This window comes from Maniola hyperantus, chromosome 9 (assembly GCF_902806685.2).
Source record: "Maniola hyperantus chromosome 9, iAphHyp1.2, whole genome shotgun sequence".
In the NCBI taxonomy this organism is placed as follows: Eukaryota; Metazoa; Arthropoda; class Insecta; order Lepidoptera; family Nymphalidae; genus Maniola; species Maniola hyperantus.
Window position 1 is genome coordinate 12864392 of NC_048544.1, and position 26788 is coordinate 12891179.

General features: G+C 37.3%; 3 protein-coding genes across 3 annotated transcripts in view; all 3 read right to left on the bottom strand.

Moving 5' to 3' along the window:
- Nucleotides 1–26788, bottom strand: part of LOC117985277 (terpene synthase-like) — a 383491-nt gene that overhangs the window by 58566 nt on the left and 298137 nt on the right. The window lies entirely within an intron of this gene.
- LOC117985279 (esterase FE4-like) lies at nucleotides 399–11647 on the bottom strand. Its single transcript, XM_034971970.2, has 4 exons — nucleotides 11513–11647; nucleotides 3631–3842; nucleotides 2097–3361; nucleotides 399–662 (listed from the first exon to the last, which is right to left on the bottom strand). Exons 2-4 carry the CDS (start codon nucleotides 3814–3816, stop codon nucleotides 485–487), a joined length of 1629 nt encoding a protein of 542 aa, XP_034827861.1. The 5' UTR covers nucleotides 3817–3842; nucleotides 11513–11647; the 3' UTR covers nucleotides 399–484.
- LOC117985454 (aquaporin-like) lies at nucleotides 18735–21236 on the bottom strand. Its single transcript, XM_034972183.2, has 2 exons — nucleotides 21128–21236; nucleotides 18735–20745 (listed from the first exon to the last, which is right to left on the bottom strand). The coding sequence occupies exon 2, from the start codon at nucleotides 20494–20496 to the stop codon at nucleotides 19678–19680; it is 819 nt and encodes a 272-aa protein (XP_034828074.1). The 5' UTR covers nucleotides 20497–20745; nucleotides 21128–21236; the 3' UTR covers nucleotides 18735–19677.

Sequence of the window (26788 nt, forward strand, 5' to 3'; positions counted from 1 at the left end):
GCTAGAGATCAGTCAGTCAGTATGTCGTTTTATATGAACCTATAAATATATCACTGATTGGTTGCGTGCTTTTTGTTAGTATGTTTATGTTTTTATTAAAAACAGCACGTGGGGTTAACTGTGATATTATCGTGCACGTTAGGTATATTTTATCTATGAGTACTTCTCAAAATGTTAAATATTTTGTACTATCAACTTTCGGATATTTTTAATCTTGACACATTTTAGGCATTTTTAGGGTTCCCATTATATAATATGATTGATTTAATCCAAATTTAGACGATACAAAATTATTACTATTTTAATTTTTTTCACCTTATAATATATATTATTATATCTTACGGCTGAAAAATCTAAGGAATAATATGCGTTTGACCCGTATTAGTACTTAGTACAACGTGATTATTGAGCCGGAATTAATGAAATCAATAAATTATTAGATTTTTATTTCTATAAAAAAATATTTACGTTGAACACACACTTTTTAAATTCTAAATTCAGGTTTTGCGTAATGTTTGTCATATATTTCATCCCAAAAAGGAGCACGATTTCCAAGGAATGAACTTTTCAGTGCAAGAGTACCACTGAGGGACATGTATGGAGACCGATTATATCCTGCAGGTGGCCAGGCTGGATACTCCGAACCATCTGGAACCGGTTTTCTGTAAAAGAAACCAACATTGATTAAACGCGACTGCGGGAGAATATAATAGTGTATAGCAGTTATCTTTGTCGCGATGATTTAACTTCTAGTAATTCAAGAAAGAGTAGAGGGCACTAGAGTGACACTAGATGACGTGGTAGATTGCCCATGACATAGACAGAGCAAGTGAGGGCTACGATGGACGTCCCTTTACATGAGAGCAAGGAACGCATCCATCAGAGCCTCAGACTAAGAATAAGGAGACTTTATTATTAAAATAAAATACCTTGTTAGAGCAAGCTAGGTGTATAGAAAAGCTCTGAGGGGTGATAGAGACATAACCACAGTTTTTTGTCTTTGTCATAGTTTAGCTTCTTTTTGCTGGGCACGTTGTAGTTTGTGGCCAACAAACCTCTGTGATAGTAATTTATTGCGAATATTACGAGTTTTTATTTAGTTTTCTGTTTTAAATTTAGTATAGAAGGTGTGTAGATGCCATTTATGTTGCATTGCTGTGTAAAAGTAGTAGCGAACGCGAATTATGAAACATAACCTATCATACGTAAGTATTATTTCTTTTGTTGTTTGGTCCCTTTCGGGTATACGCGTTTAACAAGTCTCTTGATTCAGTCCAAGATCAGAGCGGGATGAAGACGCATTGTGATCGTGATACAGCACTGCAGTGACGTACTACGACTGCTTTGTAAAGAGCGTAACGACAAAGAAGAAGTGTGTTTGTCGGTTCATTCGTTCATTTCCTAAATACTTGCAGAGGTACTTAAATAAAATTTCATACTTGCACAAATTATTTTATGATAGATATCTATCAAAGACAAAGAAACTAAAACTAAAAAAAAAATTGTATGCAATTCCATACAATTGCTCTTAGGCGGCCTTATTGCTCACAGCAATCTCTACCAGGCAACCTTTGGTGAAAGGAGAAACTAGGTGTGTAGTACTTACACGCTATACAGAAAAAAAATGAAGTAGTATTATATAATAAATAATTAATTAATAAGTACCTAACTATTTCAGTAATACATACATAACTATCATACATATACAATAACTATTATAAATATCAATATATATACAATCCATAATAAATATATATATATATATATATATATATATATATATATAACTACATATATTATAATAGACATACATTTATACCTATGATCGAATAAATTACCTATTATGGCATCGATAAGTATAGTTCTTTAAGACGATTTTTAAATATAGGCAAGGATTTTGAATTCCGAATATTTTTGGGCAGAGCATTCCACAGTTGTACAACATATACTGTAAAAGATTTCCCGTAGAATTTTGTGCAGTTACATGGTGTTTGGATTTTGTTATCTATTATATTATTTTATGTTATTAATATCAACTTTTTAAACAAGTTTTAAACTTTGTTTTTATAGGTATGTGTATTATATTGAAAACTTACCCTGTAGTAATAAAATTGAGCCAGAGGTCTCTCATAACTGACTTCATATTTTTGTATTCCTGCGAAAGCTTACTTTCATCTCCTAGATCTGTTATTGCATTCGCCTGTGCGCAATGAGCAGCCCCACGGGTATTTGTGTAAGGGATGTAATTCTCACTATCATCAACAAATACGTATTCATACAAGTATATTTCGCTATTGCCCGCTTCTACTTGCATTTTCACGCTTCTTGCTATTCCATAACCAAACATAACGTCCGAAAAATATTTAATGTAGTCTAACACACTTTCTTCATTGATTGTTTCATTTCCAAAATAAAATTGTTTTAATTTTTGTGCAACTTTTTCTTTTTCATCCTTGCTGGAAAATTTAAGATTTACGGGAATAAAATCAGCAAAGTTTTTATTCATCTGATCTATCCAATCATCAAAGTTGTTCATTCTATAAATACCTTCCATATCAGTTATCCCATATAACATTGGTAATTTGGTATATGCACCCTTCTTTATAATATTTACTGGATCATCATCTAGAAATATCTCTTCACCAATATCACGTTCAACACAAGGCAAAAAAACAATAGAAGTATCTTTTTCATTTCCCAAGTCAATTTTATACAATTTCTCGTATGGAGCCGTCTTATAAATTTCTTCTAAATTTTCAATATCGTCAACGTTACTGTAGTTCAACTCTTTAGCTATTCTTTTTGCGTTTGCAATGGGATCTACTTGTACACTAAACGGGGCAGTTTTAGACCCACTTTCTGGTATTACTTTGTGAAATAATCCATCTGCTATCTTAGATATCATCAGTAGATCGACAGATGCACCTCCGGAACTACATCCATTAATAGTAACATCATTTGGATTACCACCAAACTGTGCAATATTTTTTTGTACCCATCGAAGTAACGCAACTTGGTCTTTCATACCAGCATTGCCAGGCACATCTTCCGTACCAAGACAGAGAAAGCCATGGGCACCAACACGATAATTGAAGTTCACAGCTATTACTTTCTTACTCTGAACTAAATGCATTGGTGCTCTTCTTGAACCATATCCGTATTGGAATGCTCCTCCGTGGACATTAACAACTACGGGAATATTTGTTTCTTCTGTATCAGGCACGTATACGTTAGCAATCAAGCAGTTTTCTTGCATCAAAAACTCGCCTTTGTAATTAGTTAAGGCAAGATTTTGTGGACAGATAATGTTTGTTTTAACAGCTTCAAATGTGGTCGTCCAGATAGGAGGCGGAAGAGGTGACTAAAACGAAGAAAGATAAAGCGATTACAAAATTACAAATAAAGATAGAAAATTTTGTAGCTATTAAATTTTTTAGAAAGTGAAGCAAAACCACAGGGGAAAAACGGTAGCAAAACCTTGTGAAAACCCGAAATTTGTAATTGTAGGAAGAATATAATAAAATGACGTATTTTAATGAAAATATTTAACAAAATTTTACAATATTTAGATATTATTCATAAAATTAACTTACTATTTTAATAAATTAACTCGTTATAAACCTATCTTACCCTAAACTTTTGAGGCCCTGTCGGTGCCGTAGCATATGGTATTCCGTAAAACACAAAGACGCCACCTTCTGGTGCCATATAACCTTTTACAGGCCCCTGATGTATATTCACAAGTCGTGAAACGGGTTCACCAGTCACTGATACTAGAAACCCGCAAGCACAAAAATATATCCCGTGCCATAGCATGCTTGATAGAAACTTCGATTTGAAATCTGAAAAGCGTTACCCCATAACTTGAAAAATGAAAATGTTACAATAAAACGTAAAGCGTGCCCGCTCGGAATGGTGCCAAGAATACTGGCTACATTCACGCTCTATACAGAAAGGCTGATGCTTTGTGCAAAAAACGAACCAGTCCTTCTGTCACCAGTTATACTTATATGTTTACTTAGAGGCTAAACTGACTGACTGACATACAGGTTGTAACCAGAACGCTAGCAAAAACTTAGCGTTATTGTTATACTACCTAAACACAATCCAATACCAATAACCACTTGCTTCATTTGGTAGTTATAGTGATTTAGTCTTTTTCAAACCCGCAATATATAGCGTACAAAACTCGGGTCAATGCCCCGCCTACGACGCAGCACTGACTCCGAGTGGCATACTTACGCAACGTTCGTTGACCTCTAGCGTAAGTCAGATCTTTTATTTACAATGTACCTACATATAGTAAACTTTTACAATATAATAGAAATTTTACATTTTTTCGCGTTTTCTGTGGTACTTATCATCAGTAATCATCAGTACTATCACCTGTCTTCGTTTTTGCTAGCGTTCTGGTTACACCTCTATAATATAATGTTCAGCTCAAATGTATGCATGAATGTATATATGAACGCGTAGATCTTTTAAACTACGCAACGGATTTTAATGCGGTTTTCACCAATAGATTGAATGATTTAGGAGGAAGGTTTATAGGTATATTTTAATTCTCAAAAAAATAGAGATCCCCAGGGAAATTAAAATAATGTGAATTAGGTCGGAAAATAATCCTCTCGTTTGAGAGTTTCCGAGGCGTGCGCTGCCTAAACGGTCAAATTTACACGAAAACAATGTACAATGAAATTATTTCTCTTAAAAAGTTCCACAAAATCTTACTATCTCTTAAAGTTGGCTCACAATAATCATTTTATGATTTTCAAATGTGATCTGAAAACAAAGCCTTAATTTCAAATGTGATTTTACTAACATACTATTAATTCTTATCAAAATAAAATGGTTGATAATCTGAAATATTCAATTAAGACCAAAATTGCCCTTTACATCATTTAATCAGTACCCTTATTATAAATGCGAAAGTGTGTTTGTTTGTTGGTTTAGTGCAACGGATTGGCGTGATTTTTTGCATGGGTATAGATAAAATGGAGGGTGACATCCCGAAAAATCGAGGAGTTCCCACGGGATTTTTAAAAACCTAATTCCACGCGGACGAATTCGCGGGCATCAGCTAGTTTAGAATAATGTCTTAGGAGATATCACAAAATAAAAATAATAGGAAATATCGTAAAATTAAAACTAACGCGCAATGTATCGTGAAAATCTAGCAGACAGACATACAGTACAGTTAGTACAAGATTGAACAATGCATTTATCGTTTATCGTTTCGTTTACTCCTCACGGTCAATGTTTACGTATTGTCCGGCAGTATGAGTTGGCCATAACAGTCAGTATTGGACTCATCGAGTAAAAGAAATAGTAAACGTGATGGTCCAACTCTCGCCACAATTTGTCTCTCTTACACGTTCGCAAAAAAAGGGGGACAGATATACGCTGCCATTTTGTTGAGTTTGGCATTTATTATTTCGTTTATTGACGTTTTTGACAGATTGACAATGACAGATTGACAGCGTGACAATGACAAACAAGTGACAGTCCACCACTTAGTCTATGGTGTGTGTGTCTATGGTAATTTGTCTAAGATCACTAAAAACCTCAAGAAACTTGTGTCCAGAGCCAAATTTTCGTCAGATTAAAAAAAAAGTTACCGCTTTCTAGTCTGTTACTCTGTCATTGTCAGTAAAAAAATAAATCAAAACAAACCAACGAAACCAACATAACCTTTTATCATAACTGAAACTGAGAGTTGAGACTGAAACAAACGGAACAATCGCTTTAGTTTTAACTAGAAAACTGAAGTTTTACTGATTATTAGGTATATATTATTGTACGTAATACAACTTTGTAGAAACAACTTCGACAAGGAAGCTGACAGAAAAATAAGCTGGGCTGGGCAGCATTTGGAAAATTGCGTCAAGTCTTCAATTCGTCGATACCCCAAAGCCTAAAGACGAAAGTCTTTAATGAATGTGTCCTACCTGTGATGACGTATGGTGCTGAAACGTGGACACTGACAGTTGGCCTTGTCCACAAGTTCAAAGTCGCTTAGCGGGCTATGTTGGGTAACTCTGAGGGACAAAATCCGTAACAACGAAATCCGTTGGATGACCAGAGTGACTGACATAGCCCAACGAATTAGAAATCTGTACTGGCAGTGGGCAGGCCACGTCTGCCGCAGAACCGATGGGGCAGACGTGTTCTGAAGTGGAGACCGCGTATCAGCAAGCGCAGTGTGGGACGACCTCCAACCCGCTGGACTGACGACCTTAAGTAAGTTTACTCTCTCTCTTCGGATCACGCTCACATAATGTACTAATTACTAGGTAATACAAATCTCTTGATCTGAATTTGGACACATAGACAAGTGGCCAGGTTTGAAGAGTATAGTTAAATCATAACATAACTTCATATGTACCTACCTACTTAAATAATTACTGTCTACTAGGTACCTAGCATTAAATGAGTTCAAAAAGGGCTGAGCCATCATTAATAATTATATTTGTTAGAACAGTTTTGACTACTGACCGCTTGATAAATGACAACACATTTTAGACATAATCTTGTGGTACACTGAAGTTAAAGTTGCAATAAAACATCTAGGTAATCTATTACAGAAAGGCAACTCTTTAATAATCAATTCAGTTTTCTTTGTTTAAGACATGTAATTAAGTTCGGGACCTTGAGTTTGAGCTGTATTTTAGTGTATGTATAAAGGTTATCTGTCTATCTATCTGCTGGCTTTTTACAGCTCATCCGTTCAACCAATTTTGACAAAAGGTACAAAGATCTTTCATCCTGGGGATGGATATAGCCTATTTTTAAATAAACTAGGCTCTGAAAATCGAACAGTTCCCACAAGATAAATGAAGTTGCGAGTATAAATTATTTAGTGTGGAGCTTTGTTACATGCTGGAGAAGGAGATAGGCTACTTTTACCCTTTAAATCAGCGCGGATAAAGTCACGGGCATCATCTACTTATTAATTAATATTATAAATAAAACTTAGACCTCATTAAGATAGATAGTAAAATAAGAAGAATAGTTCTTGTCTAATTAGCAATTTAAAAAATTAAAGATCAATAATTTCTATTTTTTCAGTGATAACTGTGGACCAGTTAGTTACGTTATGTTAACAGCCTGTGAATGACCACACCACCTGCCTAATCCACTTTGTTAGAAGAATGCAAGTTGATTTTGCTGCATCAAGACTACACTCTACAGAATCCTCATAAGTCATCTAAGTGCAGTAACACTGCGCAACAAACTACAGTTTTATAACAATATAAAAATTTAATAGTAAATAAAATGTTTTTTGTCTCTGCTTTTCTATTATGAACATAGTGTTTTTATAGCTAGTCATGCCATAAGATTCTTTTATAGGCATTTTAATTCATACCTACATACAACGGGCTAGCTTTTGAGACTTGCCGCCTTGATGGAGAAAAGAAGAGGAGATAGGGACGTTCCGGAGTCTCTGGATTCATCCATACAAAACGTGAGTGAGTCTCTGGCTGAAGGAGTGAAGGGGTTGACTTACCCCGCCGCCCCCTACCGAGGCTGTTTTAAGTCAATGACAATTTTATCAAAATTAAAAATCATTTAAAAAAGTATACATCCCCGGCGGAAAATCACTCCTTCCAAGGGAATGATTTCCCTCCCCTCCCTTTTACCTCAGCTACCCCCATCAAGGCTGCACGTTTCAAAATGTTCATACAAATAAACAAAATTGAAAATTGCCTGTTACGTTCTCAATAAGCTCATAATTAAAAAAATTGTGAGCTAATCTTTGAAGTGTTGAACCGATTTTGATGAGACTTGGTGCACAAACAGTTGGGGACAGTGTGGCTAATTCTGTTAGACGAGGTCTAAATGTATTGCTATCCTTTTCTGCAGTGCAGGGAGCTTATGAAAGGAACAGCAATACACATAAACCTGTCATTTTAATTTAGTTTTGATCATAGATTCCCGGAAATATCCAGGCAGGCAAATTCCAGAATACTTTTTAACTATTATTAGTATCATCTGAAAACTTACTTTTTTTAGGATGAAATAAAACAAATTAAATTCTTTTGTTTAAATTTAAATTAGATACTATAAGTAGGTAGGTATGCGTATAAGTATTTTACATCAGCTGTAAAATTCATAAGGTGTATTTAAGTAGGTACATCATAAACAGTTCAAATTATATAGGTATTCTACAAGTCTGATGACCCCCAGGTTAGTTGCAGTCTTGACTCTTGAATTAAGTTAGGTTCTAGTGGCCCTAGCTTAGGTAGCTGGAAGATAGGCAACATAATCTGGTAAGTATAGGTTAGGTACCATAGATGATCTGCAACCTGAAAATAATAATTTATTTTAGAAAAATACTTAATATAATAAGCTAGCTAAATTTGGTAGGTAGGTCCATTTCATACAAAATTTTACTAACTTATACCCTTCTATACTAGATTGTGCCCGCGATTTTGTCCGCGAGGACTACACAAATTTCAATTAGATAGATCAGTCAGTCAGCTTTTCCTTTTTTATATATAGATAAATTAAGTACCTACTTTCTTGTTTGTGAATGGATGCAAGTAATGGTAGGTAGTAGGTAGGTATTTTCTGTTATTGTATGTATGTTTCTTAATATACCTGGTAGGTAGGTACCTACCTAGGTTTCTATTCTGGTGAAAAAATGGGTTGATTTTATCAGATGTAGGTACCAACTTATATGTATAATTGAATCATAAATTAATGTAAGTAGGCACCTACTTAGTAGGAAATTTGAGCCACACGTTTGATGTACCTACCCATAGGGCTTAGAATAATATTATGTAGGTATTAGGTACCTAGGTATAGGTAGGTAATAAATTGTGCATATCTTACCTTTGCCTCAATGATCAAGGTGTGACATACTCTTTGTGATCGATCTTACAACGCTACAAGTAAATGCATTCTGCGAGCTATATGTATGGATGGCTATCGCTGCACAAAATGATTCATCCGAGATGCACTATTATCATTATCTATCATTTTAGCCTGTGGATGTCTGTCTTCTACATCCAGTCATCGCTGCACAAAATGATTCATCCGAGATGCACTATTATCATTATCTATCATTTTAGCCTGTGGATGTCTGTCTTCTACATCCAGTCATCGCTGCACAAAATGATTCATCCGAGATGCACTATTATCATTATCTATCATTTTAGCCTGTGGATGTCTGTCTTCTACATCCAGTCTTGAGGCATCCTCATTCAGCCACTTCACGTTAGGTACCTACTCTATAATATGAACGGTCCATCGGTCGGTACCCCACTAGGTACTTGTAGGTATGCTGTGGTACCAAATCTCAACTCAGTAGGAACGCAGGCATGGATTGTTCACTGCCACTTCAACTTGCTGGGTGGTTTCGACTATGTGAGAACCTGTTTCTTTGACGGATGCTCAACCAAGTACGACAGGCATGGATTGTTCACTGCCACTTCAACTTGCTGGGGGGTTTCGACTATGTGAGAACCTGTTTCTTTGACGGATGCTCAACCCAGTACGACAGGCATGGATTGTTCACTGCCACTTCAACTTGTTGGGGGGTTTCGACTATTTGAGAACCTGTTTCTTTGACGGATGCTCAACCCAGTACGACAGGCATGGATTGTTCACTGCCACTTCAACTTGTTGGGGGGTTTCGACTATGTGAGAACCTGTTTCTTTGACGGATGCTCAACCCAGTACGACAGGCATGGATTGTTCACTGCCACTTCAACTTGTTGGGGGGTTTCGACTATGTGAGAACCTGTTTCTTTGACGGATGCTCAACCCAGTACGACAGGCATGGATTGTTCACTGCCACTTCAACTTGTTGGGGGGTTTCGACTATGTGAGAACCTGTTTCTTTGACGGATGCTCAACCCAGTACGACAGGCATGGATTGTTCACTGCCACTTCAACTTGCTGGGGGGTTTCGACTATGTGAGAACCTGTTTCTTTGACGGATGCTCAACCCAGTACGACAGGCAAGGATTGTTCACTGCCACTTCAACTTACGGGGGGGTTTGGGCTATGTGAGAACCTGTTTCTTTGACGGATGCTCAACCCAGTACGACATGCATGGATTGTTCACTGTCACTTCAACTTGCTGGAGGGTTTGGGCTATGTGAGAACCTGTTTCTTTGACCGATACACTGCGCACATCACAAATTACGCCGCTGAACCAAATTTAAGTTACACAATCACGACGGTTAGCTTTGACTACCTTCCCAAACATTCTCCTTGCCTCCGTGGGCAAATTAAGGCACTTCACTTATTAAATTTCATCATTTTGTTTAATTATCAATAAGCTTTCACGCTTCTCTCACCGAGTATTTTTTGGTGAGTTACAATTCGACTATCGACTCGTATCCATAAGCGAAAATGACGTCATTTACTAGTTTTAGGACGTCAAACTTAGGACTCGTACTGCCAAATTACTCGATATTGGTATTGGTGTAGGTAAACGCAAACCATTCTCGATGGTGACGTAGTTATGTGGTAATTGGTATCGTAAAGTTGAAAGCTATACTCGCAAACACTCGATCATCTTTAGTTCGCAATATTTCCGCTGTGTCGCTGCCTGTAGATGTATGGAAACAGTCGATTTCGACTTTGGTATTTTTAAAACTATGAAATCTTATACTAACTGTAGAGTCGCATTTATAATATTAGTAGATATGGAAGTATGGATTATTAATCTCTTCACTGACACCACATTAGTATCTATGTTACGGGTAAGGTTGGAAGTTGGAATAAACTTAGGTTTACCCGGGTTTACTTAGTATTACCCAAGGTTCTTGGGTAATGTCCAAATAATAATGAAAAATAAGTTTTGATTCGGAGTTTACCCACTCATTTACTAACTCACCTAGGTGTATCCAATGATTACTGGGTACTGTTAGTTTAATTAATTAGAGACCCCCCAATATAGTGAGTGGTCGGGCCGACGGAAGAGACCACTCACTCACACACACATACGAAAAAAGGAGACACACACACTCCTTTTTTCTGGGTGGTTTAAAAAGAAATAACCACGAAGACCCCACCATCCAGTTCTAACCTAACCCATCCGAGTAGGAGTGTTCTAAGATCTGAGCTCGCTTCGCTCGCTCTTGATAGTGGAAGCGGGGGGAGAAAAGAGTACCCCACTATGCAATGGAGCCATTCATTTCTTCCAACCCGAAAAGGACACAATAGCTCTAAGAGCATAAACTTTTTCCAACCTAACATTATCCAGCCAGAGTTGGGTAGACCTAGGTGAGTATGGGTAAATTCCGAATTAAAATTTATTTTACTTATTATTCGAACTTTACCCAAAACGTTTGGGTAATATTAAGTAAACCCGTGTAAACCTAGGTTTACTACATCTTGTAGCATTACCCGTAACATCTACATTGCACCCATGCGAAGCCGGGGCGGGTCGTTAGTTATGTATAACTTCGCTAGGTAGCTAAAAACTATGTAGGTATTTATCCAACCAATTTTATTATAAATAAATAATTTTACTAAATAATTTTAAATAGTTTTTTACCTAAATTCAAAGACTCGCAAGCATCCGGAAACTCAAAATAAAATAATAGATAGGAAAACTTCAAAACTGTATTCTTCTTTTTTTTTAATAAATTTTATATTGTAAAGACGTTTTAAAGTTCCAACTCTTATCTCTTTCTGACGGTTTTCAAATGTTGTGTACATCTATTCCAAGTGAAGTACCTATTTATCGGTAAGATGGCACTGAATAGGTATTATATCTTTTTAGGGTTCCGTACCAAAATAGAAAAAGTAAACCTTGTGCGACTGTCTGTCCATCCGTCTTTCCCGCGTTGATCGTCATAATAATAAATATTTTTTATTCAAGTAAACCTTCACAAGTACTTTCGAATCGTCGGATGTATCTACCACTGGTTCGGAATGGACCTTTTCACCGAGAAGAACCAGCAAGAAACTCGGCAATTGTAACTATTAATTCCATCAACCTGAAATTTGGAAAATTCATACAATATTTTACAAAATGCAGCTTGCTTAGTTTTATTGCAAAAAAAAAAGAATGATTAGAGTAGCTAGAAGTAGAAGGATAAATAAAAGGATTCTCTAACTTGTTACTTTATAAAGAAATCTTCTTTATCTTTTTAACAAAAGAAAGAAAATAATCTTTTTGGAAGCGGCAGATTTATTTAACAAAAAAATAACTAATTATTTTTACGGAACCCTTGGTGTGCCAGTCTGACTCGCACTTCGGTGGTTTTTTTATTCATAGCTGATAGATAAACAAAAGTGTAATAAGTACAGAGTACCTACAGACTTTTAACAGTGTACACAAAAAACACGCGGGTTTTTTACTGATTCTTGGCTCAACTTAACAGGAACCTCCTAATTATCTTGGCCGTCTGATAAAGGCCGTATCACATTGGTCTTTACGGTGCATACAGCTGTTAAAAACAGCGCTTGATTGCAATACAACGTAATAACTGCTTATTACTATAATTTAAAAATTTAAATCACTCCCGATAAGTCACAATTGACCATAATCTTACTTATATTATAAATGTGAAAGTGTGTTAGGTAACATGAACTAATAGTCAAACATGACAATTTTATACATGCTGGAAGTATTAATATAAAAATTAATTATTTTACCGCTAGTAGTAAGTACTATTAAAATATCTTCTGTGCCTCTAGTAGCGTTTTCTTTTATAAGTATGCTTTTGCCTTTATCAAAAATAATACGTGTGAGGTGTGTGTACCTAAATAACATGGACGACACTAAATATTGAATCTTTTAAACCGAATCATCTATCAAATATTTACAATCTTGAAAGTTCCTAATATGAAAACACTAGCTACTGCCCGCGATTTCGTCCGCGTGGAATTAGATTTTTAAAAATCCCGTGGAAATTCTTTCATTTTCCGGGATAAAATGTAGCCTATGTCCTTCCCCGGGATGTAAGCTAACCCTGTATGAAAAAAGTAGCCTATGTCAGTCTCCAGGTCTTTATCTATAACCATACAAAAAATCACGTTAATCCGTTGCACCGTTGCGACGTGATTGAAGGACAAACTAAAAAACCAAGATACCAACAAAACAACAAACAAACACACTTTCGCATTTATAAAAAAATTACTAGCTGATGCCCGCAACTTTATCCGTGTGGATTTAGGTTTAAATAGTCATAGCGCATTCTGCACGCTGTACCTACCGTATGGTGAATCATGGTAAATCTTTACATACATAGTGCATAATAATAATTATGTACCATGATTTAGCGTGTTAAAACCACTTAAGTATTTACTGAAGGACAAAAACAGGATTTTTTTATCTTTTTTTTATAAAGAATAATATTATTAGCCATGTTAAATGACTAATATTCCCCTTTCCTCTCCAACTAAAGCGTCAGGCTTGTGCTAGGACTAGGTACGACAATAGTGCAACGGGCGGGATTTGAACCGTCGACCTTTCGGTTTTCAGTCCACTCCTTTACCGGTTGAGCTATTGAGGCTTTTAAGGATTTTAAAGGAAGGAAGGAAGGAGGATTGGTTCTATTGTTGAAGTCGTTTTGCAGTCACGTTTGAAGTCGTTCTGTGGGACTTAACCACCCCTAATAAATGTTGTATAGAAGCCTATTATTGGTATTGTACCTACCTACCAAACATTTTATTTTTATTAATGTAAGAAACAAAAGTAAATTTAATCGACAAAAATAAATAGCAATTGCTGGCAGATGTATGTTTGGTATTACGAATTTTATGATTTTGTTAAATTTGTTCCTTCTAACCTAATCAATAAAAATGTTGGTCACTAGCACACTAAAGATTTCGGGGATAAAACTTAGCAAGAGCATATTCTATAATATAAAAATGAATCACTAAATGTGTTGCTCATTGCAAATCTCGAGAACAGCTGAACCGATTTCGATAATTCTTTTTTTGTAATATTCCTTGAAGTACGAGGATGGTTCTTACGGAGAGAAAAATTTAAAAAATTTGAATCGACTGTTAGTCGGAATAAAGTTCGCCAGGGCAGCTAGTCTAAAATATATATAAAAGGAAAAGGTGACTGTCTGACTGACTGACTGATCTATCAACGCACTGCTCAAACTACTGGACGGATCGGGCTGAAATTTGGCATGCAGATAGCTATTATAACGTAGGCATCCGCTAAGGAAGGATTTTTGAAAATTCAACCCAAAGGGGGTGAAATAGGAGTTTGAATTTTTTGTATTTCACGCGGACGAAGTAAAAAAATATAAAATAAGCAGGGTTGGTATCATTCTTAGCCAAGATGTGTTTATATTCAAGTCTGCGCCAACCGGTCCCAGTGAAAACCTAACAAATCAAAATTCACAACGATCCTGACCAATCACGTAGGAACCAACGACGTGTATTGTTAGTGTTTATTTCCCATGGGAAATTATACACTCTGGCTGATCGCCAGACGACCAAACATCAGGCTGATGTCGGTACAATTTGATGAGCTAAAACCAAAACAATAATCCAGTACTAAGCCATATAATGAGCCGTGATTAAAAATTAAAGTGGATAAGACGCCCGCCTTCTATTCGGTATTTATTTGAATATTTGAAAGAATTGTATAAAATCTGTATTTATTTTTATTTTATTAACACTAACCAATAATAATATAATTTATAAATATTTGTAGGTTTGGGTGTAGTCTCGGAGGTAATCTCCGAAACTAATTATATTTCAGAAATACTTTCACTGATAGATAGCGGGATTATCTCCGAGTGCTTTGTGCTATAAATTACCTATGTTATATTTAGGGCGATATTAAGGGCGAAGTCACGCGTAAATGCTAGTCTTTGGTATAGAGGCAGCTTCTGTTTACTGCATTGAGGTAGGTATAGGTAAATACGTATACATACAATCTGAAAATGTATCGATACATCATGATTAGATTCATCGATATTTTGGAAGGTTACGATTCCATCAGTACGAAAACATTACGAGTAAGTAGGTAGGTACAGTGCACAGTGGCGTGCAGGTCATAAAGGCATAAATGCACTGCTTACCCCAGTTGTAATGGCTCACTGCATATTTTTCATTATGACCTGCCAGTAAATAGGTTCCTGCCTAACTAATGCTTACCCTGGCTTCAAACACTGTGCACGCCACTGACAGTGCAGGTATTAAAAATAATCAATATCATTATAACTTCATTTATTTCCAACTAGCTCTTTTTAGGGTTCCTTACCTCAAAAGGAAAAACCTTTTATAGGATCACTTTGTTGTCTGTCTGTCGGTCTGTCAAGAAACCTACAGGATACTTCCCGTTGGCTTAGAATCATGAAATTTGGCAGGTAAGTAGGTCTTATAGCAGACATAAGTGGAAAAATCTGAAAACAGTGAATTTAGGGTTATGTCACACATTTAATATTGTAGTCATGAAGTAGTAATAATTACTATTTTCAATTTTAGAAGTAAGATAGATCACATGAAAGGGATTTACCTATGCATTCTAAAACATATTTTTATTTATTTTGATGCATCATAGTTTTTGAATTATCGTGCAAAATGTCAAAAAAATACGACTGTAGCACGGATCCCTCGGTGCGCGAGTCTGACTCGCATTGGCCGATTTTTTTCAACTATCTATGAGGGCGGGTAGCCAAAACACGCGGACGCGATGGCGGGTCAGTTTTTGTATAGTAATAACATTTTAAAATCATAATTCAAGTGGAAAACCTAACTTCCGAAGGTCTAAAGTGAAGAAAATTTCTGCGATTAAAATAAGGAATACTACACGACAGGTTGAGATGGCAATTGGGGAGGAAATACCTGCACAGCCCCTGCACTAACCCGATGCGGGCGAGCGCGGTTGACGTGCGGGGCGCGGGTGTGCGGGGCGGCCCCCCGCATCATACTCCGATTGCCATCTCAACCAGTCGCGCACTATACCTCGATACGTCTGATATTCCGCCTCCGCGCTCGCTTGTACGTGAACACGTACTAAACACGCCCACTCGATGACATAAATAAAATATTATTATCAGATAATGAGTAATTAGTTATACGAATGAACACAACATCAGTTAATGGACTGATTTCAAGAATATTATTATTCATATTTTTAACTTAAATGTCATATTATGAATTGCTAGAATGGCGACCTCACACCGGAAAGCGCAGTGTTGGAAGACCCCCCCCCTACGTGGATTGACGATTAAAGAATCACAGGAATACAGCTCTGTATTCAGCGCATGACCGTGGCGTGGCGTGTGGAACTCCCTACAAGAGAGCTATGGCCAGCTGTGGACGTCTTTCAGTTGATAATGACGTCTGTGTTCGGTGTGGCACTACTGAAAGCCATAAAGCAAATTAAGAAGAAGAATGACGTCATATGAATGGCTTATTTCACTAAGAAGTACATTTATTTCTAACTAAATGTTTCCCATCCAAACTAAATTCAATTTTTTTTTAATTTATTAGTAAGTGCAAGGTGTTAGGAAGCTGAAAATAGCAGGGAGCAGGGTAACTTATCGCAGAACCGATGCCGATGGCCGCTGGGGCAGACGCGTTATGGTGGCCGCGAAGATACCGGTAAGGAACCGCTGATGACTCCCGTTCACTTGGCTGATGTTTTTCAGAAGGTGACGCATTTTGGTTGGATGAGATGTCATGACGTATGGTGGCACGTTCTCGAAAAGGTCAATGTCCAGGAGTAGACTTAATACTTAGGCTGAAAACTGAGGTCCAGAAGAAAGGAAAAGGTTGCAATAGGATATAATCATTTTGACGTGGAATAATATACCTAAGCAATTTTTTTTCTTTTATTTTACAGATCCTTGAAGCACCAAACCCCTTTTTTAACGCTGAGAAATGCGTTTACGCATCTCTCCCGGAAATGGGGAGGGTATGTGGGACTCGCCGGCCGATAGGCAGCTGGAATACCAGCGACTTCGGTCGAGGGACCAACTCGCGAGATCAGCACACTGCGCGTCCGAGGTGCACCCCCTAACCCAGGGGTTCAACGGGGGACAACAGACCGACCGCACGCAGCCCCCGCCAGGGCGGCAGGTGGCGATCTCACGTACGTGGCCCGCGTCCCGTCCTTCGCTTTCGTTCACTGTGCCCTCTGCTAGTCAGAGGGGCACGCGGATATAACGCCCCCCATTAGCCATAGCTAACACTGTCCCCGAAGAGAAATTATTGTTAGCCATGTTATGGTATAATAATAAATAATAATAAATGTTATCGGTGCATATCGGCCCGAATACTGCTCTTCCCCTCGGACATATCCAAAAGGGACCAGCAGCACCCAGGCACACTGGGAGGTTACCTGGCTGGCACGCACCCCTTGCCTCGAGACCCTTAGCGAAGCATCCGCAACGCGCTTCTAGTCCACCTGTGCCAGTAGTTGCATGAAATCCGAAATATAAATAAAAGTCAATTTTTGTAAAGTTGACAAATTTTAATAAAACTCCTTTTAGAAGAAAAAAAAAGCGTTTATATCTTAAATTGTGCCCCACATTATACATATGTATTTTATTTATAACTAAGAGTTGATTATCCCGGCACTTCTTCCACTTGAGCATTAAGTTTAGTTAATCTAAATATATAAAAGGATAGGCTCACTGACTGACTGACTAATCTATCAACGCACATCTCAAACTACTCGACGGACCGGGCTGAAATTTGGCATGCAGATAGCTATTATGACGTAGGCATCCGCTAAGAAAATATTTTTGAAAATTCAATCCCTAAGGGGATGAAATAGGGGTTTGAATTTTGTGTAATACACGCGGACGAAGTCACGAGCATAAGCTAGTTTTACACATAAAATTTGAACTCAGGCAGCCAAAAGTTGCATTGTCATTATAAACGAAAAACTGATACAAGGAAGAGGATTCACAATAATGGTTTTCCCAGTTAGGATGAAGGAAAAAGAATGCAATATTATAACCTTTTGCAAAACCCGCGAGGTCAGATTTGTATTACGAGATGTGACTGTCAAATAATAACTTAAAAATACTGTTTAAAATCAAAATCCATACTCCATACTAATATTATAAATGCGAAAGTGTGCCTGTCTGTTTGTCTGTCTGCTGGATTTTCACGGCCCAACAGTTTAACCGATTTTGATTCTTTCGTACAGGGTTAGCTTATATCCCAGGGAAGGACATAGGCTACTTTTTATCCCGGAAAATCTAAGAGTTCCTACATGATTTTTTAAAACCCTAAATCCACGCAGATGAGTCACGGGCATCATCTAGTAATATATAATTTACTCTAGCGTATTTTTTACGAACATGTAAAAATAATAATTATGATATTTTTATCACTGACACAAAAACAATTGTCATTATGGAAATAGCAAGTCTACAATTTTCATTACGTCTGGTTTGATGTTAATTAATTAAACCACTAAAAGTTAAAAGTGTCTTTTGATAATAAATTTATATTAAAAAACCGGCCAAGTGCGAGTCAGGCTCGCGCAATGAGGGTTCCGTACTACAGTCGTATTTTTTCGACATTTTGCACGATAATTCGAAAACTATGATGCATAAAAATAAATAAAAATCTGTTTTAGAATGTACAGGTACCTGTACATTCTAACTGTGAGTGACTGAATCAAGTAGGGTATCATATGAAAATATGATACCCCACTTGATTCAGTCACTCACTTCGAAAGTTGAAAATACTAATTATTAGTTCATGACCACAATTTAATTTTTTTTGTGTGATCTAAGCCTTAATTCACGTTTTTCAGATTTTTCCCTAAATGTCAGCTATAAGATCTACCTACCTGCCAAATTTCATGATTCTAGGTCAACGGGAAGTACCCAGTAGGTTTCTTGATAGACAGACACACAACAAAGTGATCCTATAAGGGTTCCGTTTTTCCTTTTGAGGTACGGAACCCTAAAAATTGGAAATTTATAAAATAGTATCACTCGTGGTGTCAAGACAACTTATTTTGTTATAATCGTGTATTATAAATCTCTCGTTTTATGTATTTTGTATGTACCTATATAAAAGTATTTTGAAACTAGATGATGCCCGCGACTTCGTCCGCATGGATTTAGGTATTAAAAATACCGTGGGAACTCTTTAATTTTCCGGGATCAAAAGTATCCTATGTCCTTCCCCGGGATGCAGGCTATCTCTGTAGCAAATTTAATCAAAATCGGTTAAACGGATGGGCCGTGAAAAGCTAGCAGACAGACAGTCACACTTTCGCATTTATAATATTAAGTATGGATTTTCTGGAAGTGTAGGTAAAAACACTATCATGAAAAATTATAAATGACAGTAGGAGTATTTAATAACCAATAATGTGCTTAACAATTAAATCAATTTATAAACATAAGTAAATACATTTTAATGAGCTTGATAAAGCTAATAATATTAAGAAGCATGCTCGTCGAGCAAGTATTTGGTTGACCATAGGTACTTATTCATAGGTTAATCATAATACTATTTACAAATCATTTTAGAAATGATTGTTATACTTACTTAATATAATATTTACAAACTATTCGACTAAAGTATCGCTACTGGAATGTATTTTTAATGCCTCAATAATGCCAAGTTCATATTAAGTAAGTATTATTTGTTCAGATACAAAAAACAGAGATGATTCCACTGTCACAATATTTTTGAGAACTGTACAAAACATTATCGAATACCTAAACATCTATAATTTGCATTATTCGAGGCCGAGTATTAAGTAAATATTGTCTATGCCTCACCATTATTAGTCTCAGTCCAAGGAAGCACTTCAGGCGATTTAACTTTTTCCACTTTCAACCAAATATATTTGTAAAATACTACGGCCAACACTGATCCAACAAAAGGTCCCACCCAATATATCCAATGTCCGTTCCAAGTGTTGGTCCAAACTGCTGGTGCAAATGATCTCGCTGGATTCATGCTAGCGCCAGTCAAAGGGCCTCCTACTATCGACAGACCAACGACAGTTAGACCCAATTTAATTGGATTGGATCCATCTGTATCCGCATTAACTGGATCCCATAAATTGCAGTTAATGAACACTAGGGATGCCGTCAAAAATATTTCAATACCCAAAGCTTGGTATATATTATGCTTTTCATGAGGTTGGGTTGTACAAACACCATCTGTATATAAATCTATTGGCGACATTCCCATAAGAGCTCCAAACCCGATGACAGCACCCAAGCATTGTACAACAAAGTACGCAAGTCCGACAGCTATAGACATGTTACCCCAGATAACAGCTGCTAATGTCACTGCAGGGTTCATATACGCACCAGATATACCTCCAAATGTCTGAATGTTGATGAGCACTATTAACCCAAATCCAAGAGCACCATACAAAGGGGGATTTTTCGGAAAACCGTCTATTGGTATACAACCCATACATCCAAGGAATAGCAATAAAAATGTGGATACCAGTTCAGAAAGGATACCTCTCCAGTTATTTCCCCACCAAAGGCGGAGCCCTTTGGATTGTTTTGGCTTGTTTTCCTTCGCCATCATTTCATCTGTCGCAGACTCTAGATGATTATCCACTGTCATTGTTTACGGTTTAAAAACGGGTTTCATGTCCTGAAGCTACCGAACGAATGAATCACAACATTATAATATCTAGACACTAATTGTTAAAAGGTACAGGAATAACAAGTTGTTCCTTATACGTACGTGTTAACACAAGGTATTCCGCTTGCAATCTGGTGAAATCATTCATCAGTATTCGATACAATCACGGCAGGTTTGTTAAAAATGTACAGATAATATGATACCTTTATCGAAATGACCACGATACGTCTGAAAAATAAAAAAATTGATTAATGGGAATTGAATACCACGGATTTGTATTGTTTTGTTACATTCAACTTTTAAGTAGCAGTCGCTTACCTAAATACTACATGATGCCCGCGACTTCGTCCGCGTGGATTTAGGTTTTTAAAAATCCCGTGGGAACTCTTTATTTTTCCATAACCATAAATTTGCTAAAATTGCTGTGCCCCTTCGGGGTTTCAACATTGTATTTATAAAAAAAATTTGTTTAATAGTTTATAATATTATAATCAATATTGAAATGCATGAATAATAAATGATATGAATGAATTAAAGAAGAAATCCTATATTCAAAATCCTACAAAACTACGAAATTTCCCACGCGCAAAATATTATAGCCAATACTTACAAAAAATATCGTTAGGCAAGCCGATCAGCCGAGAAAAAAATCCGGAACGTTAAAAATTCAAAAAGTATCGCAAAAATCTTCAGCTACTAAGTACATACCAGTTTAGGTTATTCCAAAAAGATTATAATATTGTAAGGATTATAATAACTCACTCCCTAGGTATATCGGAATTAAAGTGGTCATGGCACGTTCAGAACTTGAACTGAAAACAAGTAGGTACCTAAGTATATAATATTATAGATAATATTCTAAAATTACCCACCTATAATAATTACTTCATTATGAAACCTGAATAATAATAATTAATAACACAGTTTTACGATAAAACTGTGAGAATAACTTACTTCAGGGTCCCCGGCACAATTTGTAAAAAGACAAATTTTTAAATCAAATAAATAATTTTGTGCAAGGAAAAATGGACACAGAAAATAACTGGCTTTGAGGATTTTTGTCAACTGGGGACCCGAGAGCTGGCAGCTACCTTGGACAAATAATTAGTTAGTTAATCTAAAGTGGTAATGCTGCCAGCATCTTGGGTACAATTTGCCTCGCTGCGGTGGTCTCGATGTGGTTTTAGATTTAATTTAATTTATTTTAGTTTTAATTAATGTTTTTTTTTTAAATTTAGGTTTAAGTTTAATAAATAATTTAATCAAATTATTTAATAACTAGCTGACCCTGCGAACTTCGTTCCGCCTAACAGTCGATTCAAATTTTTTAATTTTTTTTAAAATATCAATTCACTATCAGAAATTCTAAAATCCCCACGATTTAGGACTTCAGTACCTTGCAGCATCAGGATGTAGCCTATGCTTGGTACCTAAAATAATTTTGCATCATCCGCAGTTCCTGAAACATTATAGTTTAGGAGTGCTGTACCCTACATCATCAGGGTTGAGGAGTTGAGACTTGAAGTGAGAATAAAGTCGTTGCTTGGTACCTACAATATGAATTCACTATGAACAGTTCCTGAATCTTGATAACTCAGGCGGGGAGTAACCCTGCAGCATCAGGATTAAGGAGTTGAATCCAGAATTTTTTATGTAACCACCACGAAAACTTTTTTTGTTGATTTAAAAAAAAAATTTGCAAATCGGTCCAGAAACCTCGAAAAAATCGATGTAGAAAAAAGAACCACCTCATTTTTGACAGTCGGTTAAAAACCGATTACCTTGAAATATTTACGGAACAATTTTTAAAATATCCCCTTTCTAACAAAAAAAGAATGAATGAAATCGGACTACGCGTTAATGAATTACAACTCAGTATACATTTTAACTTTCATCCCCTCTCCTACGGGAACCATGCTGAATTTCGGGATAAAAGTATCCTATATTCTTCCTCATAGTATGACCTCAAATCGTACCAAGTTTCATTGGAATCCATTCAGTAGTTTCAGCGTGATGCGCGGCCGTGATACAGACAGACAGATAGACAGACAGACAGACAGACAGACAGACAGACAGACAGACAGACAGACAGATAGACAGATAGACAGACAAAAAAAAAAATTACAGTTTTGTGTTCAGTATCGATTATAGAGTGCCCTCAAAAAAAAAATTTCAAAATATCTTCAATGTACAGAATTTGACCTGTTACAGTTTTATTATAAGTATTGATGATTGATTTAATATCCACATACATAATTTAACCTCGTTATCCATACTAATATTATAAATGGGAAAGTGTGTCTGTCTGCTAGCTTTTCACGGCCCAACAGTTTAACGAATTTTGATTAATCAGAGGTGGTTGGTTGAATGGTACAGATTTAGCTTACATCCCGGGGAAGGACATAGGCTACTTTTTATCCCGGAAAATAAAAGAGTTCCCATGGGATTTTTAAAAAACATAAATCCACGCGGATGAAGTCGCGGGTATGATCTAGTATCTCATATAATAGCATAGAATATTTACCTATCACCTTTTGTACCTTACAAGTGCATGAGGCAATTACTCAGCAAAGATATTGTAATAAGATCCTGTAGGCACCCTTCGGGTACGGAGCCCTCTTTATTCCCATCGAGTCACACTAGACTAACAGTGTGACTCTTTGGGAATTCTAATGGATAAAAAGGTTGCAACTGGTAACAGTGTAACTCGATGGGAGAAAAATTTCGATGAATACCCAACGAGTGACACTGTGACATGTTTGAGTGTGACTCTTTGGGAACCCATCCTAAAAAGGACCGACCAACAAACACTTTCCATTTGTAAATACAAGTATGTACCTATGGATTTATTAAGTGAATGGGTACTTACCTACTTTGATAAATTAATTTTAGCAGTGGCACCCTCCTTTAATTAAAACGAAACGACTTAGCCTAGAATTAGGGAGCGTAATGAGACAAATTGATTATGCCGAAAAGTTTAATTAGTACGAATTAGCAGAATGTTCAATATTTAAACACCTTTAGGTACCTACTTATTTGTCTTACTGGCTATTAAGCTGAGAGCTCTTCTCAGAGCTGGAAGCGTTTGGAACCCTAGTAGCCTTAAAAGTTAACCTAATTTATTATCACCACTACAATATTTGAATAGAGCGATTTGCCTTTTCATTTCTGAACCGCTAAGATTTTGAACACCCTTCGAGCATCAGTTTTCCCCTCCAATTATAATACCTTACCTTACCTTCAAGTCAAGAGTGAATAGGCATCTTCTAGGCAAGCACGCTCCATCTTAGGCTGCATCATAATTTGCCACCTTCCAATTTGAATAAATGACTCGACTTTGACTTTGACATTGCTCGCGACTTCGCATGAGCTTAGATATACAATTCCCGTAAGGAACCTTTGGTTTTTCTGGATTAAAAAATTGCCTAGATTACTCTTTGTGTATTTATTCCACTAGGCTCTATCTACAAACATCAGCGATGAGCCAGGACAAAACGCTGTTGCTCTTCGGATGAAGGAAGTGCAGTGCGTAATCGCCGTAAGAGCGGGGACACACGATGCGTTGCGGCGGCGGTGCGGCGCCGGAGCGGTGTCGCTGCGTCGTCTTACATAGAAATATCTGTGGCATGTCACACGATGCGCTCCGGCACCGCACCGGACCGCAACCACCGAGACGAGGGGGGGAGGGGTGAATGCGTTGCGACGTCGCGTCGGAGCGGCAAAGCTCAGTTGTTTTTATTAACATACTGTCTAACGCTGCTCGTGTCCTCGCTGATACGGTGAAATCAGTGCGGTGCGGTGCCGCAACGCATCGTGTGCCCCCAGTCTTATAGGGATGATTTTATGCTTCACCATGCCGGGCCCGAGCCATGCCGCGTCCGAGGCACCAGATTGGGATTTTTTATGATTTTCACATCAGACCGCGCTGTGTCCGAGTCATCTGAGCCTCGTCCGTGTAACGTTTCTTCATACAAAACTGCAATCCGTGGATCGTCTGCGCGTCGGACGTATCTCGACGTGGCACGGCTCTCGCTCGGCACGGTCTAGCATAAATCATCCTTTATTTACGTAGACATTTCTTGTTTCTGCGTTAATGTACTCGGTAATCATGATGAATTAATCATTCTGAAGTTGATCGATCACGGGATTTCTACTATTAAAGCGTACTTACATTGTGTATTGCCAAAGATTTGTAATAATTAAGGTTAAACCTACTGTTATCTGTTAATCCATCCTCAAGAAACTAATACTTTTTATCTACTATTTACTATTTTTTTATTTATTTACTGCTAGCTGATGCCCGCGAATTCATTTGCGTGGATTTAGGTTTTTTAATTTGCTGCGGGTTTTGAATTTCTGTTTGAATTTCCGGGATAAAAGTAGCCTATCTCACTCGCCAAGTCCTCGGGCATCCGCTAGTTTATAATTAAACTAGCTTATGCTCGCGACTTCGTCCGCGTGGACTACAAAATTTCAAACCCCTATTTCACCCCCTTAGGAGTTGAATTTTCAAAAATCCTTTCTTAGCGGATGCCTACGTCATAATAGCTATCTGCATGCCGAATTTCAGCCCGATCCGTCCAGTAGTTTGAGCTGTGCGTTGATAGATCAGTCAGTCAGTCAGTCAGTCAGTCAGTCACCTTTTCCTTTTATATATATATAGAAGAGAAGATATGGGTAGTGATTCTTTTTAATATAAAGTAATATTATGTGTGAAAGTGAGCGGATGGCCTATTCGCACAGTCGGGGGTTCGATTCCGGGCACGCACCCCTAACTTTTCGATATGTGCCTTTCAAGCAATTAAACACTTACCTATCACTTGCTTTAAATAATGATGAAGGAAAGCACTGTGAGTAAACCTACGTTCCTGAGAGTTCTCCATAATGTTCTCAAAGATGTGTGCAGACTATATTAATCCATCTCATTCTGAGAGGAGACCTGTACTCAGTAGTTGATCGTTGTAGCATTTGTCGCATGTTGTCGCTCCAGCGTACACCAGCCTTTACCCTTCCGCTATCGAGTTCTTAACTTATTAATTAATCTAATGATAAATAAGCAAGAATTATTACCGAGGTCGCCCCAAGTCTGCTACGAAACTCCTCGTCAGCGGCAAATTGGCTCGGTTTTAAGCTGTGCCATAAATTTGAAACCCCATCAATCAACAAAATAAAGGGGATGCTCCATAGAGCGTGCCAATAAAGGATTTCTGTTTTTTCACAAAAGGGCTGTAAATCCATACTAATATTATAAATGCGAAAGTCTGTCTGTCTGCTAGCTTTTCACGGGCCATCCATTCAACCGATTTTGACGAAATTTGGTAAGTACAGAGATAGCTTGCATCCCGGAGAAGGACATAGGTACTACTTTTTATCCCAGAAAATCAAAGACTTCCCCACGGGATTTTTTTAAAAACCTAAATCCACGCGGACGAAGTCGCGGGCATCATCTAGTAGCATATAAAAATAACAATTCATTGGCCCGACAGAGCATGAATACTTAATGCCCCGCTTGTTTGGTGAAGAACAATTTTTAGTGACTTTAGCTTTAGTCACGTGGATCCTTTTTTAGGGTTCTGTAGGTACCTCAGAACACTCCGCGTCATAAAGGTGACAGAACACACAAAGGGAGCTTACATATCTGCGGTTCTCCAGACTTTCCAACAAGCTGGTTAGTTTGGGGTGTCCCAAAAGTCGGATACAGCGATTTTGAATCCGACCAAATGGAGGAGTTGGTACTTATATTAATTACAACTAGCTTATGCCCGCGATTTCGCGTCCGTAATCCGCGTGACTTGATGACTTCGTCCGCGTTGACTACTCAAATTTCGAATCCCTATTTTACCTCCTTAGTGGTTGAATTTTCAAAAATTCTTACTTAGCGGATGTCTACGTTATAATACTCTATCTTTTTAATAAGGTTGATTCAGTCCGTGAATAATGCTCCGAATTGAAGATATTCTCAGAAGATCGGATCTCAGCTTCGGAAAACGAAATTCGGTTCTAAATACAAATAGCAGGTGTTACCTATACTACGGCTCGAAAATTCTCGGGTTGAGATCTTTATAGCGCATTTTGACTTTTCTTAGACAACGTTAAAATGAGACAGCGTTATTTCGGGCTAGATCTGTCTCGTTTCAATTGAAACGTAAGTTTGAGCCTAAGTCAAAGTATACGCTCTATAGAACTCAGCCTTGGGTTCGGATGCAGTGCGTATACACTATCCTACATTGCAATGAATAACTGACGGACAATTAATTTTTCAAAGTTAAGT

Excerpts from the sequence above, each read along its gene's own strand:
- LOC117985454 (XM_034972183.2), bottom strand. The coding sequence starts at position 20,496 with ATGACAGTGGATAATCATCTAGAGTCTGCGACAGATGAAATGATGGCG.
- LOC117985279 (XM_034971970.2), bottom strand. The coding sequence starts at position 3,816 with ATGCTATGGCACGGGATATATTTTTGTGCTTGCGGGTTTCTAGTATCA. Across the intron at positions 3,362-3,630 it reads CAGGGCCTCAAAAGTTTAGG|TCACCTCTTCCGCCTCCTAT; the intron begins GTAAGATAGGTT and ends TCTTCGTTTTAG. Across the intron at positions 663-2,096 it reads CTCAATTTTATTACTACAGG|AAAACCGGTTCCAGATGGTT; the intron begins GTAAGTTTTCAA and ends TTTCTTTTACAG.